This window comes from Notolepis coatsorum (genome assembly GCF_963971535.1).
Source record: "Notolepis coatsorum genome assembly, chromosome: 3".
Taxonomy (NCBI): domain Eukaryota; kingdom Metazoa; phylum Chordata; class Actinopteri; order Aulopiformes; family Paralepididae; genus Notolepis; species Notolepis coatsorum.
The window spans coordinates 98,955,886-98,979,178 of NC_140167.1; the positions used below are offsets into that span (position 1 = coordinate 98,955,886).

The following is a 23,293-nucleotide window of genomic DNA, read 5'->3' on the forward strand; positions in this document are numbered from 1 at the left end:
CCACAAACTCTGTATCTTGTGTAAACAGTGCATCCAGTGGGCAGTTAAAGGAATGCGCCAACATTATGGGAAATGTCCATCTTCTCCTCGTTCGTCTGCGTTCAGTAGAAAGCTATCCCGCTGCAAGTACAGCATATTGGCCTCTTTAAGGTGGGGCCTAATGAGGTTTAGGGTTAAGGTAGGGGTGGGTTTATATACACAAGATACCCGGTTTTTAGGGAGTCCCATGGCAGAACAGTGCTGTGTTAGAGCAGTGGTTCTCAAAGTTGGGCTTGGGGACCCCCAGGGGTCCTGAACGGGATTCCAGGGGTCCCCAGCTAAATGAGGAGTAGTTTGGCTATTACTTCCTTCAGTAGAAGTTAACCCAATACAATAATGTACAAGACTATATCTAAGAATATCTATTCTATTATCTATTCTATTCTATTATCTCTCTACACTTACATTGACAGATTTTGAATTCTGGACTAAAGGACATCTAACAACAGTAATGTAGTGAGACATGGCCCTAGGAGCTGCTTGTATTCATTGACCTACTAGAGTCCATTACATACAGGTGCGTTTGTTACTTTAATGAAAGTATTTTGCATTCAATGTTCATAAAAGTGATCTGGGAGAGGACCTGAGGGGAGGTTACACACACACACAGTAAACACATACACACACACACACACACACACACACACACACACACACACACACACACACACTTACTGTTTCTTTCTACGAAGACCTTGCCGACCGGCTGGCTGTGTCCGAGGGGGGCAGAGAACAGAGAATGCTGGGGGATGGATTGCTGGAGGTCAGTGATGTCATCATCCTCCACCCCCAGGTCGTTGTTGTAGAGCTCCGGTGCCTTTGCCTTCCTGTCATGTGACACAGGAAGGAGGAAGTATTGTAGTTTGTTGAATGGCCAGCGGTTGGCTAACCAGAGATACTGTGATTCTATTGGCTTTTATTTGCTTCAATCATTGCATACAACCGGCCTCTATATGGGACTGGCCTATATAATTTACATTTAGTCATTTAGCTGGCGCTTTTATCGAAAGCGATTTACAAGTTCTGTACGACAACAAGTCATCAGGAAGGGCACAACTCTATCAGCTGATTAACAATGTTCATCAAAGTGTTGAGTGCTACAGTGTAGGTTAGTATATTAGGACAAGTGCATGACAGTAAGGTTAGTTAGGGTTAGAATTCAATTTAAAAAAATTTCATTTCAGATAATGATTGAAGAAGTGCATATTTAGTCGATGGCGAAAAATTTGACGGTTTCGGGTTCATTCCACCATTGTGGGGCAAGGACTGAGAATAAGCGGCTTCTCCTTGATGACCCTCCCGGAGCTCGGATAGGAGTGGGTCTGAGACGGCCAGAAGATGCAGAGCGTAGGGGTCTTGAGGGTGTGTAGTTATTTGGGATCAGCCTCTATATGGGACTGGCCTTTGAGTCCTTTTGCACAAGACTCTCAGCAAAGATGTAAAGTCAGGAGGCTTGAAGCCTTTTTACAACGCATCAGCGTTTCCGGGTTCCCGTTTTGCGCTCTGATTGGCCAGGTCATGTGACATGAGCGCCAATCGTGGGACGGCAAGTTTCTACACTGGTTAAGCTTAGGCACTCTTTGAAGTTGGTTAAGGTTAGAGTTTGTCTTAGAGCGTGACGGCAAGTACTTTCGCCGGTTAAGCTTAGGCACTCTTTCAAAGTTGGTTAAGGTTAGACTTTGTCTAAGACTTAGAGCATGGCGATAGAACGCCAGGTAGTTTGCAGGCTGTTTCGACGCGTAAATGGGCAAACACGCTATTGGGCGTCATGTCATGTCACATGTCACATGACCTGGCCAATCAGAGCGCCGGAAACGGGTTGCGTTGTAAAAAGGCTACACGCAGTCAGGAGAGGAGAGGGGGGGGGAGTTCTGTCCAAGTCATGTCTCCAAGAGGAGTTAACGTTAACGGTATCAAAAGGAGTTTTTCACCACTAGTTGATGAAAGTGGCGCTATAGAGCATAGTAGGAGAAAGGGGACCTGAATATTGTGTGATTGATTGATTGATTGATTGATTGATTGTATCACGTGTTCTTCCAGGACGCACATGCACACCACAAGCACGGGGGTGACGTAGAACACATGAAGAGTGCACTGGAGGAGTGTAAGTGTAACGGAGGTACCGCATGTCTATCCACAGTCACGAGGGACTTGTATAGTGAAGTGGCTGTGGACGTTAAGCGGTACTGCAAGTAAACTCACTCCCCAGAGGCATCCAGACCCAGTACTTAGAGGTGAATTCACCTCTTGGTACAGTGGTCTGTGATGCCGCCCGCGACGCGGGAGACCGGGGTTCAACTCCCACTCGGGGCAATCCCTTAACAGGGGTTGAATCTGAAACACAACGCAGAGCAATACCAGACCGGCTGCGTGTATGCTTTCCCCAACGCAGTTGTGTTTCCGCGTTCCCGTTTTGCGCTCTGATTGGCCAGGTCATGTGACATGTGACGTTCTGCGCCTATTTCCGGGTCTAACAGCCTGCAAACTACCTGGCGTTCTATCGCCATGCTCTAAGACAAACTCTAACCTTAACCAATTTCGAAAGAGTGCCTAAGCTTAACCGTCAAAAGAAGGGCAGGCGTTCTATCGCCATGCTCTAAGACAAACTCTAACCTTAACCAACTTCGAAAGAGTGCCTAAGCTTAACCAGTGTAGAAACTTACGGTCCCACAATTGGCGCACAAGTCACATGACCAGAAACGCGCGGGCCAATCAGAGATGCGGAAACACAACTGCGTTGGTGAAAGCATACAGGCAGACCGGCTACATAAACATGCCTTGTGCTTCAGTTTGATTGGTCTATATGATCTTTCTCGAAATCTAACAAGGAGGTCGGACTCATTACAACTTCATTACAAAAGTGAAATTTAACACGGATGGGATGTAAACATTGCAAGAGCAAAGAAAACAGCAAAATATACTATATTAGTGCTCTGTTTCTCTGATATTAGTGCTTATTATATAGACTGTCTCTGATATTAGTGCTCTGTCTCATTATATAGACTGTCTCTGATATTAGTGCTCTGTCTCATTATATAGACTGTCTCTGATATTAGTGCTCTGTCTCATTATATAGACCGTCTTTGATATTAGTGCTCTGTCTCATTACATAGACTGTCTCTGATATTAGTACTCTGTCTCATTATATAGACTGTCTCTGATATTAGTGCTCTGTCTCATTATATAGACTGTCTTTGATATTAGTGCTCTGTCTCATTATATAGACTGTCTCTGATATTAGTGCTCTGTCTCTCTGATATTAGTGCTCTGTCCCATTGCATAGACTGTCTCTGATATTAGTGCTCCGTCTCTCTGATATTAGTGCTTTGTCTCATTACATAGACCAGTGTATCTCAAAGTGTGGGGCGCGACCCCCAGGGGGGGGCGCAGATGCATGACAGGGGGGGCATTGAGATTAAAAAAAGAAAAAAAAAAAAAAAAGAAGAAAATGGATTACAGAAAATTATCACTAAAGTGCTATCTGTTGCAGCTGCACTGTTCTCCATGAAAATACCATATTTGGATAAGTTTGACCATTTCTCAAAATCTGAAAATCATTTAATAAAACACAGAAAAGGATTACCAAGTTACTCTGGATAAAAAAAACATTACAGACAACATTGAGACAAAGCTTCCTGACACATCTCCATCCAAACTCTTGGAAGAACTCATTGAAATCTCATCTGATACCACCTGTAGAGCTAGTTTCAGAGTGTGGTGCTGAGTACCAAGTATCTCATGATGCAGCAGTTAACACTTTCCGTGCCACGCCGGGTTTTCCTTTTTACCCCCTTGATGCCACGGTCCACTTCAATGTTAACGTTAATATCGCCTAATCTATGTTTTAAATTATGGCTATGTGTCTAATCTGCCTGTCGCTTATCAAAGAATACTTTTCCAGTCAGTGCTGTCAAGGCAGATTGGTTTTTTATCGCTTCATTTCCGTTTCAGAGCATTTTGAAAAGCACCCGTTTTGAGGTAAAAAACAGTTCTGTGACATAGTGGCTCCGCTCGGCGTCACTCATGCACTATCCCCGCATGTGCACGCGCACTGAATAAAGAGCACAATGTACCTTTATATCCCAATATTTGTCTGACCACACCCCTATCAGCTTCCCATATAAGCAGGGGTGGGGCCACCCCCTCGCCTCCTTCTCGCTTTCACCACAAGGTAGTGCCTTGGAGAGATCCCCACTTGACATGTTGTTAGTAGGAGAAGAGTTGGAAAACAAGAGATACGTTGACATCATATCTTTATTTTCTCTCACTATTTGAGAAAATACGGCGTTATTGTCTTCGTCACTGGAGTGTCTGGAAGATGGTGATCATTCTAAAACCCTCCACCGGTTTTCGTATTGGGAGCACACCGCTACATGCCTCCCAACTACAGCCTTCTTTGCTGCGGCTGGTTGGGGTGAACCCCTCCGGCGATACAGCTGGACTGTAGGACGCGCCGCTGTTGTGAGAAGCGGTGGGTTCCAGGTTGGTGAGTAATGTTGCTTGCGAGCTTCACTTGTCTGTTAGTGCTATGGGGGCTAGCTGACAATGTTTACGAAAACCGGCCCCAGATTAGGGTCTTTTGTTCAGTCTCTTAGGCGACGGCGGAGGACCTTGGTCTGAAGCCCATTATAGTCAACTAGTGGGCCACGACCAGTAACACTGGTGCTCCCTGTGTTCTCTGGAAGAGTGGATTTTTCTCTGTCACCGTGTAGGCCCCGTCTTTCATATACAAATGAAAGTATACCCTCACGAGGAAATATGGGCATGGCTGTTCGTTAGCGGAAGATCCGTGTTCAAGTCAGCTACAGCCCAGATGGGATTTGTGCTGGCTCAGTCGGATGTTGGTAAAATCACCGTTGTAAACTGTGTTAACATCTCGTTTCTCTTCTCTCTTAAACAGTGAGGAGGGTTTCAGAACGGCGGCATGTCTGAGTGTGGTTTGTTATATCATTGTGTACAAGTTCAGGTGATAGCTGCTTAGCTTGCGTGCTAGTTGTGGCCTACTGTGTTAGCCAGTCAGCTGTTAGCTGCGGCGCTAGCTCGCTGTGTTTACCAAGCCTGTTGTGTCTAGGCTAGGTAACGTTAGCTTGCTGCTATCGGCCGAGAGCGGCCGTTAGCTTAATGCTATACTGTTGAACGTGCTGTGACTATAACATGTTTTAAACGCTCTTGACTACGACGTCATCTTTGACAGAGGATGTTCGTCGAACCTGCCCTGAGCCAGGCCGGCGAGGACTGCGTCAACAAGGAGCACCGTAGCGGCGGGTTGGAGCAGCAAGCTGCCCGTGTTGTCAAACACAGGAGGCTGTGTTTACTTCGGTGCCATGTTAGAGACTGCAATTCGCTTGATCTGCGCTCCCGGTAGGCAAGGTCCTGACCAGATCTTGAACACTTCTTCTTGCTTTCCCTTCTAAATGTTTTGTAAATAACGATGTTTTCCAAAACGAGTGTTGCTGCACTACATTTAGGATACGACGCGAGTTATGTGTGAATTGTCTCGTCACTGGTCTCCATGCAAATCGGGTTATTGTTACAGATGTGAAAATGATCTGGTTTGTTGTGTTGAGACACATTGTGTGTTCATGTACCGTGTACTCACAACTAAGGGGGTTAAACTAACCTATAAAGCTATGCTTAGTGACGTATGAGTAAAGAATGATTCTTTTCTCAGCCTGTAATGACAATGAACAGTGTGTTCACATAGGGAGGGAGTTTCCTGGTCCCACGCCCTGGAATATTGGGCGTGTGCACCGCAGAAATTCCCCCGCCATAGAGTACGTCACTGTGCGCGTCTCTGTTGGTAGGACTTCCGTGTGCTGTTCAGGTCCTTATGATGGATCTGTTTCGGGGGGTGGTCAGGGCTCCTCCTCACGAAGCTCCTATTCGGGCCTTCTGTGAGTTGGGACTCTCCTTCCATGCGAGGGAGCCTCCTCAGAGTACAGAGCCTCCTCCTCAGATTGTCAAGGTGAGTGGAACCTCAAGAAGGAGTCCTACTCTATTGTGTGTGTATTCGATTCAATTCGATTATTGAGTGTGTATGGGTTCAGTGCCTCCTCCCCGGAGAGCCCTAAAACCAAACTTTTACATGGCTCAAGGTGCAATATATTCTTTTCAATCTGTACAGCTCGCATGGGAAGTCTCTCTGGGGATTTCCGTCTCCTCCCTATGGGAGGGTGGTGGGATGTAAAAATGTGAAAAATGTTTACCCCCGGCTGTGTAGACTGGGATACATGCCGTTTGGTGCTTCCTTCTTTTCTATTAAGAAGAGTTGGAGTTAGGAAGCATCACACCCCTCTTGTCGTTCCCCTGGGCGCCTTGGGGATTCAATGACAGGTCTAAATAGCCTGTTCATTGATGTGGTTGTGTCCCGACGCACGTATAGTGCTAGCTCGGGGTGTTCTGTAATCAGGCGAATGACTGGCACGCCTTGGTTGCTTGAGGTTAAAACGGCGTTTTTATAAAGCAACTGGGATGGAGGTTTTTGCTCTTCCGACGACCTGTTTTGGTTGTCGACGGATTCTTGTTCATATCTGGGGGATGATGACGGAATGGATCTGAACATATATAGAGGAGTCTCACGCCCTGGGGGTGGGCCACCGGGCGCGGTTCGCCCCGAACGTCTGGGTGGCGCCTTCTTTTCATGTTTAAGATCAACACGCATATCTGCCCCTTCTCCTGGAGTAGGCATGTCGGCGTGGTTAGGGCACGGGACTGGTTCTGGTCACGCTGGTCCAGATCAGTTAAACCCGTTGTCCGCCGGGGATGCAGATCTGCTGTTCTGGTACCCTGAGGGACTTGGGCTTTTTCAGGGGGAAAATGCCAGGTCGGTCCGGGTGTCACAGGGTTAAGCGCTATGGAGACCCTGGTTGGGTACATTTTGTACTCTGCACTGTCGTAATGGCTTACGGCCATGCCAACCTGTACACGCTCGATCTCGTCAGATCTCGGCCGCTACGCAGGTTGGTCCTGGTTAGTACTTGGTTGGGAGACCGCCTGGGAATACCAAGTACGGTGTGCTTGGGGCTGATTCTCCATTATTTTCGCTCCTCTCTCACGCATGGCGAAGAGGGGCCTGTTGGGGTGGTCTTTGACCTCCTCTGGTGACCCTGTGCTTCCCGTATCGCCGGGCCCAGTCCGAAGTAATGTTTCGTCGACCCGTAGGCCTGGGTTAACCCTTTTTTGAAAACTGAAACACTTGTACTGCGGTATAGCCGGTGTGTTTGAGTTTTTTCTTGAGGGGTTATAGGAACAACCACCGCATTGGGTAACACCAAGGTGGTTGATTCCCTGGTGTGTTGGAGCAGTGTCAACTCCCGGGTTACCCGGTTGAGGGTGCCCCTGCACGTTCATGACGTCTGCCAATCGTGTCAGCCTTCTCTGCCCTTAACCCCTCTGGGTGGGGTTTTTTAAATGGAGGCTTGGTCATGCAACAACGCCAGCATACGCCCCTTCCGCCGGGGCGACTGTTTTCAGCTGACTCCTTTGGCGCCTGTCTCGTCCGCAGTGCTCCAGGCTCAGGTTACAGCCTGTTGCCTGGTTTTTTCCCCGGTGCGCTGCCTGCTTCCGTTGGTTAACCTTTTTTGTGTGCTTACGGCCATGCTAACTGCCTGTTCTGCAGGGTCAGTGTGCCAGGCGGTGTACTATTGGGGGGACAGGGCCCGCTCGGTTGAGGGGCCTTTGTCCGAATACGCTGGCGATGTGGGGGGCGGGGTCACTAAGTGCCCACCTGGTGGGGTCTTGATGCTGGCATCATGGACTTCTCCGGGCCCTCGTTCCAGGGGGTCCAGTCCCTTTGGTGGGTCTGGGCCTTCCTTCGCGCTCCGCTGCTACGGCCTTGCCACAGGGTTGGGTTTGCCCTTGACCCCGTGATTCTGGGGGCAATAACGAGGTTGTTCCCTCCGTTCGTTCCCGGGTGGCATGCGGGTTGTGCGTGTGTGTAGTCGTGGGGTCAGGCCACGGTCTGCTCACCCTGTGCGTTGAGTTGCTTGAGTGCCTCTTCGCACGGTCGGGTTTGTCGCCCTCCCGGGAAACCTCCAATAGGGGGGGTGCCCTCCATTAGGGGGGGTCGGGGGGGCTCGGCCCTCCCTGTTCTGATGGTTGTGGGGGGCCTTCAGCGGGGTGTATTTGTCGGCCGGTGGCTCCCGCTCGGCCTCCCTTGTGCATGAGTGACGCTGAGCGGAGCCACTATGTCACAGAACGTTAGGTTATAACTATAACCAAGTTCTGTTAATAGTGGTGACGCTCGGCGTCCGACGCCGCTGCAGCCCTTGATCTCGCCTTGTGGTGAAAGCTTGGGAAGGAGGCGAGGGGGTGGCCCCACCCCTGCTTATATGGGAAGCTGATAGGGGTGTGGTCAGACAAATATTGGGATATAAAGGTACATTGTGGTCTTTATTCAGTGCGCGTGCACATGCGGGGATAGTGCATGAGTGACGCCGAGCGTCACCACTATTAACAGAACTTGGTTATAGTTATAACCTAACGTTCATTCTAGACCATTCTGTGATAATCGTCTTTTACTGGAATATTCCAGAATGTTGATATTCGTTGGCCTATTTATGAATCGTTTTCAAATAAACGCTAGATGATCAATATTATACGCGCACGCAAGCACATTCGCGCCGCGCACGGATAATCGCCGTGTTCATTTCCTCTTGGACTTTTACAGTGAAACCGAAAGAGCCCATTTCACAAAACAGCCTATATTATTCATCAAAATTAGTCTGATTATCCTAACACTGATAACATAGATTCCTTACCTGACATCAGATGGTATCCAACTGGTATATTCCAATTCCTGATCACCATTCGAAAAAATCGATAAGTGTATGGATCCAACGTGATACAGTAGTACACATGATTCCGCGGGGCTGAGAGGCTCCAGAATGAACTGTGGTAACCCCGGCTGGATCAGTGGACTGGAAAATGTGGAGTACCGGATTTTTTTCCCCATCCATTTTCATTGAGTCCATTCCAAAATCCCTTATGTCATCTGGGAGACGATAGGGGGCGCTTTTTTCCACATATGATCGCCGGCGGCGCTCGGGTATACTCGGGTAGGCTCGCGTGATGCAATATGATTTCAGATCGCTAAAAAAAAAGTGGCTTTCAACATAACTATCGGAAACCCGAGATATCTCGTGTGTGGCAGTGAAAGTGTTAAGGTGTTGCCAATTGGCCAAGTTGAGCCTTGAGGATGACATGCGTGTTGCCTTGTCAAAGACTGACAGCAATAAAGACTGTTTGCTTATTTCCTATGTTCGCTTTGTAAATTCCCAGTCACTGAGTGAAGATCTGCTGTTTTGCAAATATGTCAAAAACAGAGCGACAGCTGATGAGCTCTTCAAAATTATTGACAGTTACCTGACAGAACATGGACTGAAATGGGAGAACTGTGTGGGCTTTTGCTCTGACGGTGCGCAGGCCATGGCAGGGAAAAGGAGGGGGCTACAGGCGCTCATCAAGGGGGTCTCGCCAAACGCGCAATGGACGCCACTGTAAATTCACAGAGAGGCGCCAGCGTCAAGACAGCTTAGCCCTGAGCTGATTGAGGTTTTGACAGAAGTTATAAACGTGGTAAATTTCATCAATCCCCGACCCCTGAAAGCGCGCCTGTTCTCTGCGCTGTGTGAGGAGATGGGAGCTGACCATTCTGCAGTGCTGTTTCACAGCAAGGCAAGGTGGCTCTCGCGAGGGAAGGTGTTGTCAATTTGAAAGGTCACGATATTGGTGTTATTTCAATTAATTTAAACATGGCCCATTTCATGACTATTTTGTTGTGGCGAGGGGGGGGGGGGGGGAAATATTTTGGTCCGCCAAAGGGGGGCCTGACGGAAACATTTTGAGAAGCACTGACATAGACTGTCTCTGATATTAGTGCTCTGTCTATCTGATATTAGTGCTCTATCTCTCTGAGATTAATGCTCTGTCTCATTACATAGACTGTCTCTGAGATTAGTGCTCTGTCTCATTACATAGACTGTCTGATATTAGTGCTCTGTCTCATTACATAGACTGTCTCTGAGATTAGTGCTGTGTCTCATTACATAGACTGTCTCTGATATTAGTGCTCTGTCTCATTACATAGACTGTCTCTGAGATTAGTGCTCTGTCTCATTACATAGACTGTCTCTGATATTAGTGCTCTGTCTCATTACATAGACTGTCTCTGAGATTCGTGCTGTCTCATTACATAGACTGTCTCTGAGATTAGTGCTCTGTCTCATTACATAGACTGTCTCTGATATTAGTGCTCTGTCTCATTACATAGACTGTCTCTGAGATTCGTGCTGTCTCATTACATAGACTGTCTCTGAGATTAGTGCTCTGTCTCATTACATAGACTGTCTCTGATATTAGTGCTCTGTCTCATTATATAGACTGTCTCTGATATTAGTGCTCTGTCTCATTACATAGACTGCCTCTGACATAAGAGGACTCTCCTGCTCCTCACCTCCTTTTCTTTGTCTTGCGGGTGACAGCGGTCGTCGTCTCTTCCCCGTCTGTGATTGGCTCAGCTAAGTCTCCGTTACCTATGTCAATGTGGTCTCCTTCCTGGTCTGAAACAGTAGGAGACAAACAGCTGTGACATTCTAACAAACAGCTGAGACATTCTGACAAACAGCTGGGACATTCTGACAAACAGCTGAGACATTCTGACAAACAGCTGAGACATTCTGACAAACAGCTGAGACATTCTGACAAACAGCTGAGACATTCTGACAAACAGCTTAGACATTCTGACAAACAGCTGAGACATTCTGACAAACAGCTGGGACATTCTGACAAACAGCTGAGACATTCTGACAAACAGCTGAGACATTCTGACAAACAGCTGAGACATTCTGACAAACAGCTGAGACATTCTGACAAACAGCTGAGACATTCTGACAAACAGCTGAGACATTCTGACAAACAGCTGTGACAGTCTGACAAACAGCTGAGACATTCTGACAAACAGCTGAGACATTCTGACAAACAGCTGGGACATTCTGACAAACAGCTGAGACATTCTGACAAACAGCTGGGACATTCTGACAAACAGCCGGGACATTCTGACAAACAGCTGACAAACAGTCAAATACACCCCCCCCCCCCCCCTCCCCCCAGTACCTGGAGTGATGGCCTTCTTCTTCTTTTTCTTCTTCGGTGGTGCTGCGTCCTGCAACTCTGGGGTCAGAGGCTCTCTGCTGTCAGAATGTCTTCTATTGGACATGTCTTCCATCTCCACATCCACAATAGCTTGAATAAAATAGAATAGAAAACATTCTTACATGACTCCTATGCAGTACTCCCACAGGTCATTACCCCTATGCAGTAGGCAGAATCATCTCACCATCTGCCTGCTCCTCCCCATCAGTCACCTCCTTCTTTGGCTTCTTCTTCTTCTTGGAAATGGGCATGATGACCTCTCTGTGGATCAACAATCATTCATTCACTAATTATATAATGGTTCTACAGTATTATGCTAACGATTTACAGTGCAGTTTATATAATGGTTATATATATACTGACAATTTACAGTGTAGTTTATAATTAGGGCTGGGACTATCACATTAATTTCGATTAATTAACTACAGAAAGAATTAAAAGTAAAAAAAAATGATGCATTTAATCGCATGATGATTTTTCTTTATTGTGTACGAATGTTACCTTTCAAAGGAGACCAGACTCATGCATGTGCTATAAGTATAAAGTATAATAAATCGCAAATTACTTTTTTTCTTAGTCTGGTTTGTTTATAAAAGAAATTAAATAAGAGAAATTGATAAAATCATTTTTTTTTTTTTTTAATGGTCAACTGTTCTGGAATGTACTTGAAAGTACTGCATTTTACTTTTACCTCGAAAGTGCTTGAGTTTACAAAAGGTCCTTTGCGCTATATATATTATTCCTAAAATTGCTGCACTTTGTTAAAAACTGCATTGATCTGTTGGTCTGTGTAGTAGCTAATACAGGATTTTGCTGCATTCACTCGTATACCAAAATGCATTTGAATTGAAAAATGTTGCTTTTTGCATCAAATATTGATATGCAATTCAAATGTGATTAATTTCGATTAATTAACTACAAAGTCTCGAATTAATTCGATAAACAAATTTAATCGAGTCCCAATACTAATGCAATATATTATATTATATGAAATTATATTAAATTATATTAAATTCCATGCAAGGCCTCTATTAATTCACCATGATCTTCATCAGACAGGCCTCCATTGATACACAATTAATGATCTTCATCAGACAGGCCTCTATTGATACCATGCTTAGAGCGGATTTTTATCACACAGACCTCTATTGATACTAGGGATGGGTACCGAATCAGTTACTTTTAAGGGTACCGACCGAATCACGTCGGTACTACCGAGTTTTTTTTAAGTCCGATGACGTCAACATTTCGTTTACCGCTAAACGAAACCTATGAAGTGTGCCACATGTTTACACGCACAATACACACTTACCTACTGTAGGATTTTACTTAATCCAACAACAAAGCAGTCGGGGCAATGGCAAGCCGAAAACGGTCGCAAGTGTTGTTACACTTTACAAAGCTAGATGCAGACAACGCTCGCTGCAATATTATATATATATTGTAGTGACTGTACATAATTCACAAGGAACTCGTTGGGAATGGTAGTTCCCCCCGGACGATTTATAGGGTGGCACTTCCTGCCACCGGCATTCTTATTTTACTGTCGACACGACTACGTCGACTTGTTGTTACGCTGATGAATAAAGGAATTAGGTTTAACTTCGAGACACCGCCTCCGACTCCTTCTTCTCAGCGCTACACTGGTGACCCCGACATTAGTCTCGAAGAAGTTTCCGAGACGGAGAATACGACGAACATGGCAAACAACGCTGGTTTTCTCAGACTGCCTGAGTTTTGGGAGCAGTCGGCGGCCGCGTGGTTCGCCCAGGCGGAGGCGCAATTCGCCCTACGGGGAATCGTGGATGACGCCGCTCGATACTTCCACGTCGTCTCGAGTCTGAACAACACTACGGCGGCGAGAACGGTAGGCTTCATTACCGCTCCGCCGGCCCGGGATAGATATGAGGCGTTTAAGACGCACCTGCTCAGGATTTTTGAGTTGTCGCCGTCTGAGCGGGCCCGACGCTTGTTGGATATACGTGGCTTGGGAGACAGCAAGCCGTCGGCGCATATGGAGATGATGCTGAATCTACTGGGCGCCGAGCAGCCGAACTTTTTATTTAAAGAGCTGTTCCTCAGACACATGCCGCCACGGGTACAGACGGCGCTGGCCAATACAAACATTGTGGATCCCCGTGCTCTGGCAGAGGAGGCAGATCGGTTCTACCTGGCCACGCAGCACTTAGCCCCAGAGGTGCTGGCCCCGACACGGGCGCACATGCCCAGAGGGGGAGGGGCGAAGATGGAGAGGGGCGCCGCGGCCGACGGCAATAATGACACAGGCCTGTGTTATTTCCATGCACGCTTCGGCGCGAAAGCAACGAAGTGCCGCCCGCCTTGTACTTTTGTCAGGGCGGGAAACGCCAACACCTGCACCCAGTAGCGGCCGTGAGCGCAGGTACGTCGAACAGGCTACTCTTCATTAAGGACACACTCTCTGGTCGAGAATTCCTCTGCGACACCGGAGCACAGAGGAGCGTCCTACCGGCGACGGTGGAGGACACCGCCGGCGGGGGGGGGGGTCCGCGACTGACTACCGCCAACGGTAACCCGATCCGCACCTACGGCACGAGGACCGTGGAGTTGTGTTTCGGGGGACAGCGGTTCATGTGGGAGTTTGTCACGGCCGACGTCTCGTTCCCACTACTCGGGGCGGATTTCCTCTGCGCACATGGGCTCCTCGTGGACGTGAGGCACGGCCGCCTGGTAGACGCCCAGACGTACGCTTCCTTGACTAGTGTGCGCAATGAAGTGGTATACAGCGGGCTGGCCAGCTCGCTCGCAGAAGGTGACGTGTACCAACGCCTACTGCGGGAGTTTCCCGGCTTGACACAGCCTACGTTCTCGGCCGCGACCACCAAACACGGGGTCGAGCATCACATAGAGACTCAAGGAGCTCCTGTGTACGCTAGGGCCCGCCGGCTCAACCCTGACAGACTAGCAGTCGCTAGGTCAGAGTTCGCCAACATGGAGAAGTTGGGGATTGTCCGACGCTCGGACAGCCCCTGGGCCTCGCCGCTGCACATCGTGCCCAAACCGGACGGCTACCCGGTCCCCCACATCCAGGACTTCTCAGGGCACCTGGCGGGTAAGCTGTTCTTTTCGAAAGTAGACCTGGTACGCGGTTACCACCAAGTGCCGGTACACCCCTTGGACGTCCCGAAGACGGCGGTGGTAACACCCTTCGGTCTATTTGAGTTCCTACGGATGCCGTTCGGACTGAAGAACGCGGCACAGTCTTTCCAGAGGCTAATGGACTCGACGCTCAGAGACATGCCGTTTATTTTTGTCTACCTGGACGACACCTACGATGCCTCTTTACGAGGCTGGGCCAAAACGGCCTAATCATCAACCCGGCTAAGTGTCAGTTCGGGTTGACCTCCATACGGTTCCTCGGACACCTCATCGACAGGAGGGGGGCCGCCCCCCTCCCGTCGAAAGTGGAGGCCGTTTCCGCTTTCCCACGACCCCCGACGGCCCGGGCGCTCAGGGAATTTCTCGGGATGGTGACGTTTTATCACCGGTTCATCCCCCGGGCGGCCCACACCATGCGGCCGCTTTACGAGGCGCTGAAGGACAAGTCCCCCAACCAGCCGGTCGACTGGACGGCCGAGAGGACGACAGCCTTCGCGGCCACCAAGGCGGCCCTGGCGGGTGCAGCCATGTTGGCTCACCCGTCACCGGGGGCCCCGGTCGCCATTACCACCGACGCGTCAGACTACGCGGTGGGCGCAGTGCATGAACAATACGTTGACGGCGCCTGGCAACCGCTGGCGTTTTTCAGCCGTCAACTGACCCCCAGGGAGCGCAAGTACAGCGCATTTGACAGAGAGCTCCTAGGTCTCTGGTTGGCGGTGCGCCATTTTCGTTTCATGCTGGAGGGCCGGGAGTTTACGGCCTTCGTCGACCACAAACCCCTCACGTTCTCCATGTCCAAGGTGGCTGAACCGTGGTCCGCGCGACAACAGCGCCAACTCTCGTACATTTCCGAGTACACGACAGACATACGGCATATCGCCGGGAAAGCCAACGTGGTCGCAGACTGCCTATCCAGGGTCGTCATCGGAGCTGTGCAACTGGGCCTCGACTACGTCGCCATGGGCTCGGAACAGGCCTCCGACCACGACATCCAGGCCCTCAGGACAGCGGATACCAGTCTGCGCCTCAGAGACGTCGCGATTGGCGGCTCGGGCGCGTCCCTGCTCTGTGACCTCTCCACCGGGCAACCCCGGCCGCTGGTCCCTATAGGCTGGCGCAGGCGGGCTTTCGAGGCTGTGCACGACCTGTCTCACCCCGGTAGGAAGCCTTCGAGCAGGTTGGTGTCACAGAAGTTTGTGTGGCGGGGGCTCAAGAGAGACGTGATGGCCTGGGTCGACGCGTGTGTGTCCTGCCAACGGGCTAAAGTGCACCGACATACCAAGGCCCCGCTTGTGACATTCGTGGTTCCCGAGAGGAGATTCGACCACGTCAATGTTGACCTCGTGGGCCCGCTTCCTTCCTCTCACGGGTTTACCTACCTGTTCACTATGGTGGACAGGACCACCCGATGGCCGGAAGCCGTTCCCCTCGCCTCGACGTCTTCTTCCGACGTGGCCCGCGCCTTTATCAGCACGTGGATCGCACGTTTCGGGACCCCGTCTGACCTCTCCTCCGACCGGGGCTCGCAGTTCACCTCAGAGCTCTGGAACGCGGTCGCCAGCGGCCTGGGGGTTAAGCTGCACCGTACAACCGCGTACCACCCGCAGGCCAACGGGCTATGCGAACGTTTCCACCGGTCGATTAAGACGGCGCTGCGCGCAGGCCTGACGGACGGCAACTGGGTGGATAAGCTGCCGTGGGTCATGCTCGGACTTAGGAGCGCCCCCAAGGAAGACCTGCAGGCCTCGTCCGCGGAACTGTTATACGGCCAGACATTGCGCGTCCCGGGGGATTTCATTCCGGACGCGACAACCCCTTGGTCCGCGGCCAGCCAGCGTTCCACCCTGCGAGAAGCGGCTCAGACCTTCGCCCCGATTCCCACGTCGCAGCATGGTACCCCCGTTTCCCGGGTGCCGCGCAGCCTGCACACGGCGGAGTATGTTTTTGTTCGCCACGATGCGCACCGTGGGCCCCTACGCCCCCCTTACGATGGCCCGTTTAGGGTCCTGCGACACGGTAACAAGGACCTCATGGTCGACATGGGCGGTAGGACGGAGACCGTGTCAATAGACAGGATCAAGCCCGCTCACATAGACGTTTCACAGCCTTTGGAGTTGGCCCTTCCCCCCCGCAGGGGTCGTCCGCCGTTGCCCCGGGTGCCACCGCCCACAGAGCCACCGGCGGCCTCACCGATGCCAGCGCCCCCGGGTGTCGGTGAGGGTACGGGCGCTTGCGACGCTTTCCCCTCTCCGCCCCCGGTTTTCCGCGCTCGCCGAGGCCGTTTCGTGCCCCCGGGTGTCGTGGACGGCGCGGGCGCTTATGCCACTCCGCCCTCCCCGCCCCCGGCTTTCCGCACACGCAGAGGCCGGGCAATTGTTCCCCCACGCCGGGGGGATTTTGACTATGGGTGAATTCTGGGGGGGCTTGTGTAGTGACTGTACATAATTCACAAGGAACTCGTTGGGAATGGTAGTTCCCCCCGGACGATTTATAGGGTGGCACTTCCTGCCACCGGCATTCTTATTTTACTGTCGACACGACTACGTCGACTTGTTGTTACGCTGATGAATAAAGGAATTAGGTTTAACTTCGAGACACCGCCTCCGACTCCTTCTTCTCAGCGCTACAATATATATATTAGAGCTGGGCTCTAACATTTTTTTTTTTTTACCTTTATTTGCCCAGGGTAGGTTCGCTGAGCACAGATGCTCTTTTTCAGGAACGCCCTGCTTCACATTCACACAGTTCCATTCACACCTGGGAGCTGCCCAGTACAACCACAGTTGACACCATTGGCCACTGAGCAACTCCACTGGAGCAGTTGATTCAAGCCATGTCACATAGTTCAAGTTTGAAATGATTCTTTCTGTTTTGCTCCTGAGAGTGTGCTAGATACTGTACTGTACTGGTAATATTATTTATTTGTGTTAACTTCTGAATAAAACAACTTATTAAACACAAGTACATCTTATTGAACATTATTTTGATATTTCATTATTATCATAGCAAAACAGCTTTTTCAAACAGTCTGTAATGCATTTTGGAAACGGGAGATGGGCTCATGGTGTAATGGGCCACCTGGCCTGAGAAACATAAGGAGGAAAGAAAAAGTAAGGACTTACTTCTGGTCATTATTTGGGTAGAACACACATATTTTGAATGCCTTCTGCAGTTTTTTTTTTTTTTTTAGCCATTTTAATCTAGATTAAATCCAGGATTGCAGATAGATTAATCTAGATTAAAAAAATGTATCTATGCCCACCTCTAATATATATATATATATATATATATTAACAAATTGTTCTAAATAAATAATAATGATAATATATCATTTGAAGTTTGGGAAAAAAAAGATTTACAGGTAGATAGATAACATTTTTAGAGACAAAAGTACTGGAAAAAAGGTACCGTTGGGTACCGGTATCGATTCACAGGTACTGGTACCGGTATCGGTTCAAATGTGAAAGGTACCCAACCCTAATTGATACACCATGCTTAGAGCTGATCTTCATCAGACAGACCTCTATTGATACACCATGCTTAGAGCTGATCTTCATCAGACAGACCTCTATTGATACACCATGCTTAGAGCTGGTCTTCATCAGACAGACCTCTATTGATACACCATGATTAGAGCATGCTTCAACAGACAGACCTCTATTGATACACCAGGCTTAGGGCATGCTTCATCAGACAGACCTCTATTGATACACCATGATTAGGGCATGCTTCATCAGACAGACCTCTATTGATACACCATGCTTACTTAGGGCATGCTTCATCAGACAGGCCTCTGGGGATCAAACATCTGAATGTAAAACCTGGTGATTGATCAACTGGTCTAGCAGGTACGTAACCCCTAACAAGAATATAGGGTCATCTGGTTGAGATAATTCGATTAGCCTGGGTTTTCAGGATAGACCTTTGATTTGATTTGATTTTTATTTTTTTTATTTGTCTCGAACATAGAAACATAAAACAAGTTTAAACTTGACCTTATTAACGTTACCCTAGCCATATTTTGAGATAATCTGGCTAAAAGTACATACCCAAGTAAATGGAAGATTGCTCAATTTCTAGGGACATCTACGGACCTCAGGGAATGTATATATTCCCAGTGTCAGAAATAGTGTGTATGTTACTATGCTTGAGTAAATTGTAAGTCAATTATTATTATATTATTATTATTTTATTTGTGAATAACACCATGCTAACATTGAACAAATGTGAAAAAATGCCACTGAGCTCATTCAGCACCTTTTTGAGATCATGTGTACAAAACTCTGTACACAAAAACAAAAAAATCTAGGCCAATGAACAAAGGGAAGATGATTTACAGTGTTTTTTGTAGATACAGTACTGAATTTTGCCATCCGGACACATTCAATATGAAATATGAATATAGAATATAAAATATCAGACCTATAAATTATATTATTATGGCCAAGTCATGCATGTATGGATTAGCCCAAATCTCCTATTTCCAATGGCAGAGTTAAATCTGGATTTAGTACCATCAGGTGCCTGATATAGAGCAGCAAAGACTGTGAATGAAATATACTGTCAGTACAGTTACTTTTGTATATTGTCCATAGCTCTGCCATTTTCTTACCGGATTGAGACACATTTTTTTGCTAGACATTCACAGAAAGGTAAAGAAACAATATACGTTGTATTGTATGGCAATAACGTTGAGGTTTGTTCGACCTGTATGATATAAACACGAAAATCACGTCAATATTTGGACGAGAAAAATGGTTGGACTTCCGTTGTCGGCAGCTGGTGTGAGCTGGGTAGTGTAGTTTTTAGACGTTTAAATTTAGACGTCCATCAAAAGCCCTGGGTCTCCTCTTTCTTAGGACTACAACGATTTCATGATGGCTTCCTTTATTTGTGTCTAAATCATCCGTTTTCCAATGCAATGCGCATAGATTATTATAAGCTCATATTTAGCTAATAACACTTAAGCCCGACTAGCCCGGTACAGGGCCGAGATTCATATCATGCCATAAATCGATCAATACAAAACATATTAATTAAGTTGTGTGTAGTTGTGTTTTTTTCCCCCCCAAATGTAGTCAAGAGTAAAGACCCTAACCCTGTCAAAACAGCAGTCAAAATGTATATTTTCAGCACTACGTTTGTTTACCAACGATTTTAAGTGTTATTAGTGAGATATGATGTTAAAGTTAGAGGTTCTATGTAGGATTGCAAGTAACTGTCTAACTGCATATATAACTGTTTCCACTAGAGGTGGCGAGTATTTAAAGTGATGACTCCTCCCCCTCTACCTCTTTCCCCACCTGCCTCTCACGGAGAGGAGAACTCATGTGCTGCTGCTCATACCATGTGAATAAATAAACCACGCCAAAGGCTAAAGATAGAAACCATGCCTCTTGACCACATTATTGTCGCCCCATAGCCAGATTCTGTCAACATATGAGTTCATAGAAATCTCAGCGCATCGAGTCCTAAAAAGGCGCATATTGACGCGAGGACTTGGTGCCATATGGACTAACTTATGGACTAAGACAGACCATAACATGACAGACCCCCATGGGTCAGTCCTGGGGCCCCTGCTCTTTTTAATCGACATGCTCCCCCTTGGCAACATACTCAGAAGCCACAACATCGAGTTCCACTCATATGCCGATGACACCCAAATATACCTCCAAACCTCCCCTGACTCACACCTGGCTCTCACTCGGGCTACCAGTTGCCTTGATGACATCCGCCATTGGATGAGTTGTAACTCCCTGCAGCTCAATGGCAGTAAGACCGAAGCCATCCTCATCGGCAACCCCCATCAAAGCAAACAGGCCGGTATCACCCACATCACCATCGACAATCACTCCATCCCCCTCTCCTAGAGCCATATGAAATCCGCGTTCACGGAATCGCGGACGGAATCGCGGAATTGACCAATAAAAATGGAATCAACTGCAAAACGTGGAATATTGCAGAATTTGGCCTAATCTGGACTGAAATTCCGTTTTTGGGTGGAACGCTTGGTGCACACGCGACCGGGGAGGCGGACGCTAGAGCGGGTTACACACAACACAGCCGCGGTGCTCAAGCGTCTGGCTGCTTGTGTTAACATCGTCAAGAAGCTAATAAATTCCCCAATAAGCCCTCAATTCAGAGCAGAGCAGTATCCTAATGACTTTTATGCCTCCGGCGATAAGGTGTTTTGCTAATTCTGTCAACGTTCCGTGGACTGGAGCCACAAAAACACTTGCGACACTATTTTGTGGTTTAAATAGCTATAACGTTAGGACATGATCGCTTCTTGCTAAATCTAGTACACCCATCCATTTGTTTAATGCAAACGAGTCATTATACACTGCCCTTTATAATCTAAATAAACTTAAATAGCTATGAAACATTACAGTACATAGGACTATAGATGGAAATGATAGCTTCTTGCTAAATCTAGTGCACTCATCCATTTGTTTAATGCAAACGAGTCATTATACACTGCCCTTTATAATCGAAATAAACTTAAATAGCTATGAAACGTTTTACAGTACATAGGACTATAGATGGAAATGATAGCTTCTTGCTAAATCTGTTGCAATCCATTTGTTTAATGCAAACGATTGTCATTATACACTGTCCTTTATAAACGAAATAAACTAAACTAAAGGTGCCTAAATTATGCATTACTATATTTCATCACAATAAAATAGATATAGCTAGGCTACTGACATTGTGATAATGTCAGTAGTAGCTAGCTGTATCTATTGTTTACACTTGAAATGTGTATTTTTATTTTGTCACAATATTATTTGAAAAGTATTGTGTAAAATGTAACTGTATTTCTGAGTTGCAGCACTTAAAAACATTAAATGGACTGTTATATCATATTCAATTGTAGACATTTATTCATTCCCACTTATTAGACACTATTTCTGATGGTAAAATGAGCATAAAAAGCAAAATACAGAATTCTGAAATATTAAAACGGAAAAAACGGAATTTGGGAAAAAATAAAATGTAATTTGGAAAATAATAAAACGGATTTCATATGGCTCTACCCTCTCCTCACTTGTCACCAGCCTGGGTGTAAAGTTGGACTCATCACTTTCATTCGACGCACACATAAAAACAGTCTGTCGAACCTCCTTCTACCACCTGAGGAACATCTCCAAACTAAGACCCTCACTCTCCCAGTCTGACGCCGAAAAACTGGTCCATGCATTTGTCAGTTCCCGCATCGACTACTGTAACTCTCTGCTGGCAGGCCTTCCCTCCAAAACCATCCAGAGGTTACTGTGTCCTCACCAAAACCTGGAAAACACAACACATCACCCCAGTCCTCCATTCCCTTCATTGGCTGCCAATAAACCAGCGGATCAGCTTCAAGGTTCTCCTGCTGGACTATAAGGCCATAAACCACTCCGGCCCAACCTATCTCCAGGACCTCCTCTCCCCTCAACCTGCATCCATGGTCACTCAGGTCTGGCAGCCAAAACCTCCTCGCCATCCCACACACTAGGCTCAGCTGCCTGTTTTTTTTGTATCTGCTCCTACTGTATGTTTAGTTTGTAATTTTTATTTAATTGTATTCATTCATTATTATTATTATTATTTTTTTTTATCTTTTTCCCCCTCCATTTTCCTCCGATTTTCTCCCATCCCAATGTTAGTCGTTATGCCAATTCCCAATCCCCTTCCTGGTCGCTGCGCACTTACCCCCCACAGTCGGTCTGGGAGAGTGGAGGCTATCACGTGCTTCCTCCGACACACGTCCAGCCAATCAACCGCTTCTTTTCACCTGGCAGCAAGGACTCTCATTGAGAGGGCGTAGCGTGTGGAAGGATCCCACTATCCCACTCAAGTCCTATCCGCGCTTAGCAGGCGCCCCGACCGAACTGTAGGAGTCGCTGTTTACAACGACCCGGACCCACTCCGCCAGCTTCTCCCACCCTCTAATACTGCCAATTGTATTAGTGTGAACGGCCAGCCAAGCTGGTGACAACCCCGGAGCTGTGAGCTGGATTCGAACAGGCGAATCTAGCCGCTCCGGGGTTTGTTGACGAACGCAATCTCCGTTACGCCACCTGACCGCCCGAATTGTATTCATTTTTAATGTTTTTATGTTTTACATTTTTTGTATTCTTATCTTTTTATTGAATTAATTTGAATGTTTTCATGTTTTAAACCTTTTATTAAAAAAATTTATTTTATTAAATATTCCTTCTGATGTGAAGCACCTTGAGAGCTCACTGAGTTTAAAGTGTGCTATATAAATGAAATCTATTATTATTATTATTATTATTATTAGACCTCAACATGGAGAAAAATGTATTTTTTTTTACTTGTAAAAACTTATTTTTCTTTATTATTTAAACATTTTAATGTAAGTTTTATTTTGCTTAAAGGATAACTCCAACATTTTGGGAAATTAGCTTATTTAACATCTCCCCTGGAGTTAGACAAGAAGATATATACCTTTTTTGTCTCTGTGCGTGCATTTAGCTTAGGGAACAGACGCTCCGTTAGCATAGCTTAGCTTCATCACTGGAAGTGAGGCGGGACAGTACCCCGACGTTCCCTACAAGTTTGTTGATATTCTCATTCCTTCAAAGGATCTGAACCGATTGAAGTTTATGGATACCATGACTTAAAATCCTCTTACCTTGACGATTAAAAGCCTTCCCAATTTAAAAAACAGTAATCCAATGGCTGGTATTGATATACTGCACGCTAACGGAGCTAACCAGCAACCGGACACTCAAGCAGATAACGAGAGCAATGACTTCCTTTCTGGGGGGTTTCAAAATAAAAGGGCGACGTCTATAGCATCGGAAACCGTTTATTTTGTACATTATCTAACGTTAACACAAACCTAAACTAACGTTACAACTAACCTAAAGTTAGTTTAGGTTCGTGTTAACGTTAGATAATGTACAAAATAAACGTTTTCCGCTGCTATAAACGTCGCACTTTTATTTTGAAA

At 47.2% G+C, this 23,293-nt stretch overlaps 1 protein-coding gene across 1 annotated transcript in view; it reads right to left on the reverse strand.

The window, feature by feature from the left end:
- Nucleotides 1-11,447, reverse strand: part of tmem237a (transmembrane protein 237a) — a 49,286-nt gene extending 37,839 nt beyond the window's left edge. The window contains exons 1-4 of the mRNA XM_084310084.1: nucleotides 11,375-11,447; nucleotides 11,152-11,280; nucleotides 10,493-10,598; nucleotides 715-866 (exon numbers count right to left, since the gene is read on the reverse strand). Of these exons, the coding sequence (XP_084166210.1) occupies nucleotides 715-866; nucleotides 10,493-10,598; nucleotides 11,152-11,280; nucleotides 11,375-11,441 (454 nt within the window). The 5' untranslated portion in view covers nucleotides 11,442-11,447. The remainder of the gene's footprint in view (nucleotides 1-714; nucleotides 867-10,492; nucleotides 10,599-11,151; nucleotides 11,281-11,374) is intronic.
- Between the last annotated feature and the right edge of the window lie 11,846 nt (nucleotides 11,448-23,293).